The 14,033-nt window shown below is 32.1% G+C and overlaps 1 protein-coding gene across 1 annotated transcript; it reads right to left on the minus strand.

The window, feature by feature from the left end:
• Positions 1–1,703: 1,703 nt before the first annotated feature.
• LOC112035558 (uncharacterized) lies at positions 1,704–2,354 on the minus strand. The gene has a single exon (XM_024068380.2). The coding sequence runs from the start codon at positions 2,172–2,174 to the stop codon at positions 1,911–1,913; it is 264 nt and encodes an 87-aa protein (XP_023924148.1). The 5' UTR covers positions 2,175–2,354; the 3' UTR covers positions 1,704–1,910.
• Between the last annotated feature and the right edge of the window lie 11,679 nt (positions 2,355–14,033).

Raw genomic sequence — 14,033 nt, forward strand, 5'->3', positions numbered from 1 at the left:
TTGCAAAGCATCAGTTTCATGGTTAGCAAATCTTTTAGTATGTTCCAAAGAGGTGGAATCAAAATCTTATGACCAAATCAATACTGTCTGTTTGTTGCTCAATCAGTTAAATCCAAGTGGAAAAGAACAACGGAAACTGATGAGCATATGGGTTGGATTTTTCCTACTTCATGTACAGAGGAACCAGGAGCTAAACCTGACCACTGGATATGTAAAAGGCTTGGTCTGAGGTTTAATTCAATAGAAGGTGAAACTTACAAGTGCTTTATCCTTTTCAGATTTCTGAGGTTTAAAAACAAATGTTTGAAATTGCAACCACAGAGTGAGCAAATTGCAAAACTAGGTACTCACTTAGGATTGTAATTTCGTTGCAATTTTGTTTCTGCCACAAAAAAAGCAAGTAAAATCTTCAGGCCTAGAACAGTCTAAGTCATTCTGTAGCACCATCTGAACATCATTAAAATTGGTCGCCATAATTGCATTTTCATTTGAAATGGTCGTATGTGTCAATTATTTTATAAATAAACTTGATTTTCTAAACTAATGCTTCATTTCATTTGATTGTAAAGAAAATGGAAGGCAATCATAATTTCTGAAGTCTTATCTTTTCGACTTTAGTTAAGAAAGCCTTGTAGCTCAGTGACATTGTCTAGACTCTAGTCTCTTTTTTAAGAAAAAACCAGGACTCAAATTCTCCCTTCTCCTTGTTGTAACAATAGAATTATAAAAATGAAATCATTTCAGCTTTAGTTTAGTTGCACCTTGTCTTAAGACCATTAGTTTTTTGAATAAGTAAGCTTTATCCCAGAATTTCAGCTTTGGTTTGAACAAATTTAATTTCTCCTCATGATAGACACACTGACATTGGGCTTTTTCTTTGTTTCTTTTATGGCTCAAATCGTTGCAACTTACAAATTCAATAACACGGGTTTATGCCGTTCACAAGAAACTGATACAGGATTATCCAAATCTATTTTGGATATTCTGTGGTCTATCATACTCCTTTTAGACTTTGAGACATTTTCCAAATCCCAGGCATGAGCAGCACTGGTGAACATGGAACACATCAAGCAGCATTATTGTGAAAGCCAACCTACAATGGATCCATTTGAGATTATCCCTATTGGCCCTAACATGACTACTTTTCTCAACATGACAGAGTTTCAATCTATGACATTCGCTCCTGATAATAGCTCTGTATCATCAGACCAAGACACCAATCAATTTTTGACGTAGGCAGTGATTGAACCCCAAATCTCTTATTCAACTATCAGAAACTTTACCAATTGAGCTAACTAAAACGCACAAATAATATGCTAATTGGTTGTATAATCTGTTATGTATTTAATGACCATGATGTGTGTAGTATGATTTGTTTTCAATTTAATTGGGGAAATCTTAAATCACTTCTTATTAAGTTAAATTATCTTCATATGACTTTTTTCCTCTTTCTTCTCTATGAAAAACAATAGTCTCCCATTTCAAGTTATGCCCATTTCATGATTCAGATTATATTTCACAAATCTAAAAGTGTAAAGACTATCACGTCATTTAAAACTTGGACCCAAAACATAAAATTTGAACGTGAAATGAAGAGAATAATCCTCTCTCTCTCTCTCTCTCTATGATTATTGTTCTCTCTCTTTGTTAACATTCAACAATGGTGTATTAGCATAAATTATAAGCTGCTTTTGACCCAAGGATTGAAGGAAACTTTGTGGCAAGCAATGTGTTTGTAATATATCAGCTATTGTGTGGATTCTAGGACCGTTAAATCTGAAAATATATTTATCTTAAAAAAAAAAAAAAACCTATTTTTAATTATTTATATTAACAAAATCGAAAACATACAAAGAAAGTGAAATCCTAAGACAAAAATCAGCATTTCTAAGAAGTACAACGTTACATTGTTATTGTTGTTGAAGAGAGGAGAGGCAGAGTGAGAGAGAGAGCTGGGCCTGTTGGCATTGGGTCCGCTTGAGACCGGTCCCACCGCTGGAGCAGAGGCTCCGAACCGCCTCCGACTCGTCGGGGCAAGCCAAAGAGACCAGGCACTGAGCCAGAGCCCGGTTCAGGTGCTTGCAAGCCGCTTCACGAGCCGGTCCGGCCGGAATCTTGCGGTGGCACTCCATTAGCGCCCGCTGAAATCGATCGCACCCATCCAAATTCGACATCTTGTTCTTATTTGTGGGTCCCACAAATTTTGATGAAAGTGGATGGGATCTTGATCAAGCGGTGCAGCGGCCACCCTTTTTTTCTCTTTCCGGCAACGAGACGTTTAAATGAATTTAACTATCAACGATCAACTGCATCGTTCCACGTTAGTGTTTTCTATGTTTTTGTGTTTTAGAAGGTGCCACGTTAGAGTTTTGGCTTTTTTATTTTTAATTAATACTACTCTAATTTTTTTTTTTTTTTTAATTTGTTCACACTTAACATGATTGTATACCATTTTTTTAGCTACAATATTGGACAAAGTCTTAGTATAAAATTTGTTGTAATTTAATATTACAATTTTATTCAATAAAATAAAAATTATTACATATTTTAAAAATGTAACCGTTAAATTGTATGTTCTTTACACATATCAAATTTTGTGTCAATCGGATACACATAATTTTAAGTTAAAAAGCTTGCAATTTAAACAATTTATTGATAATATAGCTATTAATTTTTAATTTTTTAAAAATTTTGCAAGTATGAAGAATATAAAAAGAATATGTAATTCAGTAATAAATTTATCAAAATTCACCACTAATAAAAAGATATTGAGTAAATAGTCTAAAACTATAACCAATTTTATAACTAAATTTTGTCCTAAAATTAATCTCTCCCGCGTGACAAGTCTCTTTGTGTTTTAATTTGCCGTAACATTTTTTTTTTCACCTCTGACAGACCATCTATTAATAATTGTAAACCTGCTACAAATATTTATAATATTTTTTTGGAGGATATTAGCTTGTGCCAAATGATCTTGTAGCACCCTATTGTCTTATAGCATGAAGGCTGGTTTAGGGTTACCATAATCTCATTGCACAGATGATGCACCAAAATATACCATTTTATGAGACTTTGTTTGACAAGCTATTACCTTTAATTATTTATTATAAAATTCAATAGTTTTTTATGAAAGAATGGAGATTTGAATCTTGAATGTATTTGTTTGAATTATCAGACCAAGTTACTAACTGCTATTGTAAGAATAAAAGCAGCCACATCAGCTATACCATTTTCTTAATAACCTGCCTTAATTTGTTTCTTCCTAGCTAATAGTCTCAACACATGACAATACGTCAACACTTTTTTTTTTTTTTTTTTTTTGATGAATTGAAAGAGTCACACTAATTTGCTTTTGTATTGAAACTCTTTTATTTTTACCTAGCTAATAGTCTCAACACATGACAATACGTCAACACTTTTTTTTTTTTTTTTTTTTTGATGAATTGAAAGAGTCACACTAATTTGCTTTTGTATTGAAACTCTTTTATTTTTACTTCGAGATACAGCATGTTTGGAAGATAAAAGACCCAAATTTTGTTACATTATATGTAATTTGTTTGTTTAAAAAAATTGTAAACATTTCATAAATAATCATAACTTTTTTTATTATTTCTAATGAAGGTTAGAAATAAATAATCATAACTGTCATAGATGATCGTGATTCTTAAATAGAGACATGTATAAGGCCTCTAAAATAAATTTGTATTGCAACTTTAAATTTAAGTTTGGGAATCTTTTAATGAAATGTGGTAATTTTGTACCTTCTCATAATTTGCCATAAAATTTGTAGAAGAATATAAAATTATATTCAAGTAAATTGAGAAAGTTAAAAAAGTTGATATAGATATATGCTTAGAGCATTCTCATCAAGAATGCTATAAAATATAGCTAGCATTTAGTATCTTAAAAAATTACTTTATTCATTTTTAACAACTCATTTTACAAAACACTCAAAGATCAAATGTTGAATGTTTTATTATTTTACCACTTTATTTAAACATTCTTTTTTTATTCTTTCTTTATTCTTTATTCATTTAAATCAATAATTACATCTATTGTAATATGAAGTAGTCAACAAGCATGGGAACAATCGTAGTAGTGAAACACCATAAAACTAACTATATCGTGGAATTTTGCATATATCCAGTTGCAAAAACACAGGCATGGGAACACAAAAGTGTTGGTTCCATTGTGAGGACAGTGGAAGGAGTCTTGTGTGGATGGAAATCAAATATAGGAATGTTGTCCTAGAAATGGAGAATTAGAATGGCTTGATAATCAATCATTCAGTCCTTGTGTCTCATTTATAAACACAAACCCATCCCTTCGGGCAAGGTCACAATCTTGTGACTGATAAGGTCATAACCTTGTGAGGAGTTGTATCCTTTCTAACAATTGCAAATATCGACAAAGGTTGTAGCACTAGCACTTGTCATAGGTCACACCTATCTAGCCAAGCAATACACCTTCACAGAGAATGCATTGAGTGAAGGACCACAATTGTTATGGTTCTTGTAGTGCCAAATATACATTATATATATAGTGTTTTACAAACAGAGTTTTGAGTACACAAACAATGAGCAAAACAGTTTCTTATGGATGCCCATAAAAAATGGAAAATCTCTACCAAATAATAAACTATATAAAAGCAGCAATTGGTAATTTAAGCAAGATAATGCTTAATTTTAACAAAGCCAGCACACCATTTCTATGTACTAGTCGAGGGAAACAAGCCAAATTTACAATTTAAGATCAAGCAAGAAGTAAAACATAATAACCCATTGTTTATACCCATGGAGCTTCAGTTTGACCCAAAGGGAAGCCTAATCCCCTCCCTTGAATCTTTGGTTTTGAGATGAGAATATGGGTTTCAAGATTGGGTTTTTGGGTTCGGTTAGGGAGAGAAGAGTGGATTCGGCCAAAGAAAGAAGATAAGTAGTTGGGTTTGTGATTGTGGGTTCAATTAGGGAGAGAATGCTTGGGTTTGTGATTGTGGATTCAATTAGAGGAAGAAGAGAAAAGGCTGTGTTTGTGATGGGGGGTTCGATCAAAGGGAGTAGTGAAGTGCAGATGGGTTTGGCGGCATGGGTTAAGGAAAGGGAAGCAATGGCTTGGGTTGAGGGAGAACGAAGAAAAAAAAAAAAAAAAAAAAAAGAGAGAATGGGAGGCAAAGGCGTAGGCATGGGAGAAGAGAGAACCAGGAAAAAAAAATAAGGGGGAAAACAAGAAGCAAATAGGTGCGAAAAGGTAGAAAAGGTGGAGCGTGTGAGAGGAAAGGTGGAAAAGGGACACACGTGTTTTATTAAACAAATAATTTTTTTTAACATCTTACTACAGTGGGTTGCTAGAGATAGTAGCCCGCTATAACTAGATGTCAAAATTAATAGCATCTAGCATCTTTGATGGAGTGTGCTTTTTTAAAATTTAATGTTAAAAAATAGCATTTATAGCATTTAGCATTCTTGATGAGAATGCTCTTAAGACAAACAAAAAATACACGCACACTCTCAAAAGGATAGATAAGCTGGCTACTCTAACTAAATCCACCAACAAATATAAGAGCAGTAATCGTCACTTTAATGGAATCCACCAATGAAGATTAGAGCAAAAATCAACACCCACAAGAAATCCACTCAAGGATAAGGATGTGTTTGGTAGAGTGGATTTTAGGGAGGATGGAAAGAAAAAAAAAATGAGAGAACGGGGAGAGAAAACTTTTTGAAAAATATTTGGTTGGAAAGGGGAGAGAGGAAAATGATGGTGAGGTCTGAGTGTTTTCTCCTCAGACCTACTAAAAAATTCTCTCTTCAAAATAAGAGAAAACTGGGTGAAAGGAGTTTGATAGGTGAATGATGAAAATGCCATTTTTTCTTCATTAAAGTTTTGTAAAACACGCTCTTTTTTTTATTCGTTTAAGCCAAATAGTGTAGACAATTGCTTAGAATAACACTCTAAGTAAGCATAGGAGAACAAAATTATAATTCAAAAGATTACATTTTCAAGACTAAGTTAGAAAGACTCATGAAAACTAGAAACATAAATAAAAGATATATATTCTTTGACTAATGGAACATAAATGGTTGTCATTTTTCCTAAAAGCTTCAAATTAAATGTTATTTGACCAGTTGGGAAATCAACTCATTAAGCTTTCAAATTCAATAACATCTAAAATTGCATGGAAAATTAGTTCAAATATAGGCCTCTTTGGGTAGGGCTTGGGAATCACGTTGGGCTACGCCTAAAAATTCTTTGGACACTCTCCTATGACAAATGTGTTCTTTAACGTTGGGCCGGGCCTAAAAATTCTTTGGACACACCTATTCCGCTAGAAGGCAGGACTTATATTTTATTAGGGTTGATGAACTAAGTTGGATTAGCCCAGACCTAATCCAACCCCCATTCGAAACGCAATTTGGCTAGCCGAAGAGGATTCACGCAATCCTCAGTCCTCACCACTTTCTCTCTTTCTTCCTCTCTCTCCAACTTGGCGTGTTAATGGACTTTGAGCACTTACAACACCTATAAGCCCAATGGCAGTTTGATGCATTTAGGGCGTGAAAACTAAATTAAGACTTTTTATATATTTAAATAATTTTTTTAAAAATAAAAAATTACCTAAAAGTCTTAAACTCTATTATCTTGTTTTAGATGCAAAATTATTAATTAACATGAATCACATAAAATTGTTTTTTGAGAAAGTCTATAAACACAAAAAATAAAAAATAAAAAATAACAAAACTTTTTACATCTGTTAATGTAGCATATTGATAGTAATAAGTTAAAAAATGTTAGTAGTGAACTTAGATGAGAACTAGTAAAAATTGCAAACTCAACTGTTGTAAAAAAATATAGTGATATTTTTTGTGTATTGTTTTTTCTTTTTTTTTAGAAGTGCTACATTCACAACATTTTCACAACAAATCCTAGGTATTAAGTTGTTATTGGTACTAATTTGAACTCACCACTAAAATTAATTTTTTGCCCACTAATAATAACTAGTAACAACTTGTCATTTAGAATTGTTGTAAAAATATTGTAAAAAATGTTGTGAACATAATATTTCTTTTTTTTTTCTTTTTTTTTTCATTTGATAAAAAATATTATTTTATTTATTGGCTAATATTTGGGCTTAATTAATACTACTACAATGAAAGAAATATCCCTATTGGTTAAAATTTGAGAATCTTTTTTTTTATCTAGGAGTCTTAGACGACCGCCTTATTTGCCTATACTATAGAGCTACCTGATAAGCCCATAAGTAACACATGCAAGCCACATTACAAGGCTTGACTCATGATTTGATATATCTATAGTAAATCTCATCTAAATTGCATCTCAACATGATATGTTTGTTTGTTACTACTAATGTCGATTAATATAATTCCTCAAAATTAGTAGCTTCAAGAGGTGTCAATCCTCCCACAGAAGCAAACTAAAGGAGATTTAGCTGACTAATTTACCCAGATCAACATCAACCAAATTATCTCAACCTCCCATGAAAAGCCACTGCTCCTGATTTTGTCATAACCTCAAATTCTCAAAACCCAACAACTAAAGACAATCGTCACTGATTAAAGGAGGATTTTAGATGTTCCTTTAAGCCTCTATAAAGGCACGACCAATAGGAGTATTAACTAAAGTTGCTCTACTCACCAACATACAACATTTACTTCCTTGCTTAAGACGATATATTGTGTCATATACAATAAATCCTCTTTTGTGTTTGTATGTGTTTGGTAGCATAAGTAAAACTCTCTCTCTCGCGTCATTCCAAATTTTCCCAATCTAAGAATTGTCAAGGCAAGTAGAGACTATTAGTGGACTTTTAGTTTACCTTCTAACGCTTATTGTGCCTTTAAAAGCTTTGAAGACACCCTTATAGCCATTGATACCAACAAGTGCAAGTGGGAGTAGCAAGCTCGACACTCCATTCTGAACCCAAGTCAAAAAGCTAAGTCAATTTAGACACAATACATGACAAGGTGACAAAAACAACCCTAACAATACGTAAGCTCAATGGTTCCTTATGTGAGTTGTAAATCCTATTTTGCTGGTTGGGTTTTTGTAGTAGGTTGTCCTATAAGTGTTTTTTTTTTTTTTTTTTTGGGTTTTTTTGGGATCTTGCTTGCCTAAGTAGCTTATATTTGACCTAGTTTGCTCTTAAACGAAAATTTATAATTATTTAAATAAGAATGACTGAGTATTAGAAGAATTTTATAACATATATCACAACTAATAGAAGTTGGGTTGCAAACTTGCTATCAAGTTTGTAAATTAAAGGATTAAATATTGAAGAGTATATTGATCAATAACCTATATAATTTTTTAAATGATTAGTTATACATGCATTTCATGGGTCTTTTCACCCCATGAATCTCATAGTTTTTGAACCCAATATTTATACATACATCTGCAATTATACATCTCACGAGATTGAGGGAGTGGAGGGGAATTGGCTCATTAATAGCTCCGCCAAAAAAAATCTCAAATATTAAAAGATCCTTAGTTTTAGCCTTGGCCCTTATCGAAAGGACAAACCCTTCTGTCTCTCTCTCTAGTCTCCACCCTCCATAAATTCTCTCTCCCAAAACCAATCCTAATAATGAGCCATCACCTTTCACCATCCCATTATAAAAATTTCCTTTCGGACCCACATTCTGTAATTAGAAAACTCAAACAAAAGTTACCTTATGTCATTTACTACTCACCCCATTTTTATTACTCCTTTTGGTAACTCAATGGCCACCTCTTTCATGCTTTCGTAGATTTAATATAAACTCAAAATTTTAATAATTGTTAATATAGAAGGTCAAAATATACTATATAACTTTTTAGAACTAATTAAGGTACATATACTCATATAGAGCTTTTTGTGCATATTATTACTATACATCTAGATTGATTTATTTTTTTCAATTTTTTTTTTTATAGTAATCAAATTACATGTTTAAAATATTTGTACTTGGATTGATTTCTCAGATTAATTTGTTATTAACTATATATTTGTTTAAAAAAAAAAACTTGTCTATAGATTTTGAAAAGCCTCCTATGAACCCCTACTTAAGAAGAAAATTTTACTAATTGCCACCCGAAAGTAAAATCCAATTTGTAATTGCATTTGTAAGATTGTACATTTTGTTTCATTTGACTTAAATATAATTTGCTGAAACCTTTAATCTTTTATAACAAATTATATGAATAAAATTGGTGATGCACTCAATCCCTATAGCACTATCAAATTAGCATTCACAAAATGCAACACTAGTATGAAACTAATTAAGATGATTGAACTCTTTATGGGGTGCAGTTGTATATGATTAGGATAGGGATATTATATAATGCAGTGGAGATACGAATTTTCCACGAGACCCAATTCATACAATCTTAAATTCAAAGGATTCGTGCCCTTTAAAAACTAGCTGCGGAACAATGGCTTTTATATTATCTGCCTACCTCATAATATCGGTTTTTGAAAATAAAGGATTGTATTATCAAGGGGCATCTTGACCAATCCACTTCTCTATATATATATATATATATATGAATTATCAAAAGTCTTCACAGTTTCCATGCTGTATCACAAATCATAACATATATATACTCCGGAAAATTTACTAAATTTTAGCGATAAATTGACTATAGATTCTTTATCTATAAAAAAAAGACTAATAGATTGATTCAAGAATACATGCAAGGGTTGTTGGCATTTTCTTACATATTATTATTTATTTTTTTTATAACTTCTTTAGTTCTTTACCTGTTCTTCAAAAAAAAAACTTCTTTAGTTCTTTACCTACAAGTAATTGAATTTATTGAATGTATTTGTTACTAAATTATCATTATCTATTGTGGGGGGAGAAAAACCCAGCCCAACTTATTGGGCCCGAGGCCCTGAATGAGGAACACTCTTCATCCGAGGAGATAAGGCCTTCAGTCGGAAGCCCACGCCAATGGGGGACGCCTGGGGATGAGCACGTATACCATCCGAGGAGATACTCATATGTCCGAGTAGTCATGCGTCCTCGGATCCGAAGAGGTTTGATCAAACACGAGTATGGGAGGTTCAAGTGATCTATTTGACAAGTGTCAAGAGGGAGAAGGACCTCGGACACACATAGAGATAACGACAACAGAGAAAAAGGGAAGGGTACCTCTGATAGAGGGGGATCGAAAAACAGGAGAGAGAAAGGGTACCTTAGATGGTTGTAGCTCCAGCAATTGTAACCCTTGATTATCAATGAACAACTTCTCTTCGGACAGAGTACTCATTAGTCCGAGAGCACATTAATTCAACTTCTCTCATTGGTGTTGCTGTTTAATACTGTAATTTTCATTATTTGCCTAGCCCTTTCGCCCACTCTCTACAAAATTTATTGTTTTGGGCTCAGAGGGTTCCAAATCCATACCTCCTTGGGCTTGGGCCGCAAAAACTGACCCTACATCTATTTCTTGATAAAAAGTTATCATGATCAAATGGGATGGAATAACGTCTTTTTATTTATTTATTTTTATAATCTAATGTTATAAAAAGTGTGTGATAGTAGATTTAAACCTAATCGCTGAACTAAAGCTTTTTTTTTTTTTTTTTGGTTTGGAGGTAAAAGCAATTTTAGGAGTTTTTTTATTGAGATATCTAGAGTTCAAATTGTCCCATTTCGTTGCAACTACCAAATTATCAACAACAACAACAAAAAGATACAAATCCAATAAGAATTTCCTTAACAAAAAACATTAATTAAATGTCTTACATTTTAGAACCCCAATTCACTATGGACGAATGAAAATTTAGGGGGTAAAACAATAGATGGATGCAGCCAAGAATGGAATGGAGTACTTTTTCTTTTTTTTTTTTGTCTCCTCCTTCTTCTTATTTTCTGGTTGGAGGGAAGGAAAAGGAAAAAGCACTAATTTCGTGTATAGGACAATACAAATCCATAGGATAAATTGTAGCTAGCCACTATTGGCAAATAAATCTCCAAGGGACCACATTAGTTATGAAGAGAGAAAAGAAACAAAACAAGACAATTATTATGAATATGAATATGCTTTTACCACCTCTTTTATTTTGCCGACGGTGGTAAATTTTTCTTGTATACATAAAGGGGCGGTAAAAGTAAAATAAATGTCCTTTTAGTTAAAAATTTGACAAGGAAAAAAGTGGTCGAACAGAACAGAGTTTATGAAAAAAAACCTCATGGGCTTGTAAAATTTTATATTTTGTGATGATTCATGGGATATATCCTATACCCGCCATAACTTTAAAACCAGACAGAGAATTGAAAAAGGAAAAGAAAATCTCAGGTTTTAGATCCAATTGTAGTTTAACCAGTGATTGAAATGTTTTAATTAATAATTATTTCACAGTAAATATAATTAATTTTAATAAATTTATAATAATAACGAATATAATATTTTCTGAAAATATATATTAAAAAATAACTAAAAATTTGCAAGCTGTTTTATTATCTTTACAAAACCAATAATCCTTCAAAAAGGTAATTAAAGGTTCCAAATTTCATGACATAACATCACATTTTGATTAGTGCTCTTATACTCGACCACACGCTCTAATTGAAATAGATTGAAATTTATTGATCAAACACCAGATTTATCTAATAACAAATTTCACATTAAGATCTCCACAAAATTCATTATTTAATTAATTTATGCCAAAGATCTATACCTAAATGTTATTAACAACTTTCTAAATTAGTTTTGGACCCTTCATTTCTTCTCCCAAAAAAAAAAAACGTTTTGGACCCTTCATAAAGTTTTTTTTTTTTGTTTTTGTTTTTTAAGGTAGGTGTAGATTATACATTCAAAGCTATCATTATTATGCTTTTTTTTTTTTTTAGAGAGAGTTTAGCATCCACTCTTGATGATAGGTTTTTACCATTTGATCAACACACTAATTGATTTTTGGTGTAAACGAGGATTGAATCTCAGATCTCTTATTCAACCATCAGAGACTTTATCAGTTAAGCTAACTCCACCAAAGTCATCATTACTAATTGAAACCTCCCTGCACATTTCCAATCTTTGTTTTCATTATTATACTATGCTTTAAATTTCACAATATCAACCAAATATATAATACAATAGAACACAATGCTTGCATATTTATAATCAAAATGGTGCAAATACTCTCTCTCTCTCTCTCTCTCTCCCATTTTATTATTGAATAATAAAAAAATAATCAAAACGAACCGTCCAATTCTAATTATTCCTTTTTTTTTTAATGAATTTTCATCTGTTTTTTTATACAAGTAGACCGATATAGATGCCTGTTCGATCATGATTGAACGGCCGGTATGGTTTGGTTTTTAATACAACAATGCTGTCAGCATGCATCCAAATTAAGTGTTACCATCTTGGGGCAACCTTATATGATTGTAGGAGCCAATTTGTAATTTCCTTGTTGAATTTATAGAATGCCAAGGTGAGTGCTCTTGCAAATATCACCGTTCTTTTTCTAAAAAGGCCAGATTGTGGTGGAACCCATGTATGGGTACACCTATCCAATAATTGCATTTGTTGAATTTGTCACAAGCATGACATTGAGTTGGATACTTTTTTCAATTCTCTCTCTCTCTCTCTCTCTCTCTCTCTAAACCAAAGTTGAGCTGCAATTTATAATTTTGAAGTGGAAACTACAAATATAGAGATGATGAAAAGTAAGCAACACTAAGGATTCATTCTCTTCCAACAAGAAAGTGTCCTAAGCCATGATCTTTTTGGCATTCTAAGTGATACATTTAATATCATTGATATAGAAGCAGGGTTTGGTTTAAGGATCTATAGTTGTGTCTTTTTGTCAAACAAAATCAAGAAAAAGATATCATGACACAAGCTAGACCAGAGTGATTAAATTTAAGTACTCCACAAACAAGAATATCATTAATCTTCTCATGTTCATATATTTTGTAGAATGAATTGGTTGATTTTAAAATTTTAACTCACTAATTAACATATCAAAGTGCATCACTAATGAATATCATGGATTATAGTACCATATTTTAGTACAAGCATTATATACATTATTTGCTCACTAGGATTTTAATATGAGTATAGCGATCATAATTTGATGATTGAAAAGATTGGATGAAGATAATGTCAGGGACAAGATTAAGATAATGTAAGGGGATAAAATGTGACACTTGGAGAGAGAAAGAGAGAGAGAGATTCTTCTAGAAAGACATTTTTTCTTAGACAAGTTCTACTATTAAGATAGCATCTGTAAAGGAAAATAATGTAACTTTGGAAGTATTACAAAATAAGTATAAGTTGTTGTGATTAGAGTAATATTACGTTCATCTAAATCTACCATTAACATAATTTTTATTATGCAAAAATCACAACAAATTATATAAATAGTCGAAAAACAAAAATTGTCTCCAACATTAACCCTTGAATGGAAAGAGAGAGAGGGTCTAAAATATCACAATTGAGATAAAACCCATTAACACTTAATGAAATTTAAAGATATGATCATTTGAGGGGCTGAGGTCACTTCTCCAATCTTTCGAACTCAACTTTTAATTACAACCTCAAAACATCAGACGGAAAACAAAAGCACCATAGAGATAGAATAGAACCAAACAAAAGCATCAAATGGAAAACAAAAGAACATAGAATAGTACCAAACAAAAGCAAGGATCACATTTCTACTATACCTGAATATTATTGAGAAGGAGGAGTAAAATTTAAATGTGTAAGAACAAAAGAGTACAAACCCTCTTGATCCATCACCCAATCCCAATAGGTGGAAATTGAATTATTTGGGATGAAGGGTGTGCTACTTTTAGGGAGCAAATGTGGATGGGCCCTTTCCTCCCCACCATAAATAAATATCAATGGGATCCAATCCAAGGAACTATACAATTTTTTCTCCATTAAAATTTAAAATCCTCACACCACTAACTAGGAATTGTCTTGATCCATATGATATGATATGAAAGGCAAAAGGAAAAGATAAATGACAACAACATCAAAAAGAAAAAAAAAGAAAAGAAAAAAGTGTGAATAAATATATA

Source organism: Quercus suber, unplaced genomic scaffold (genome assembly GCF_002906115.3).
Source record: "Quercus suber isolate HL8 unplaced genomic scaffold, Cork oak 2.0 scaffold_947, whole genome shotgun sequence".
NCBI classification, from domain to species: domain Eukaryota; kingdom Viridiplantae; phylum Streptophyta; class Magnoliopsida; order Fagales; family Fagaceae; genus Quercus; species Quercus suber.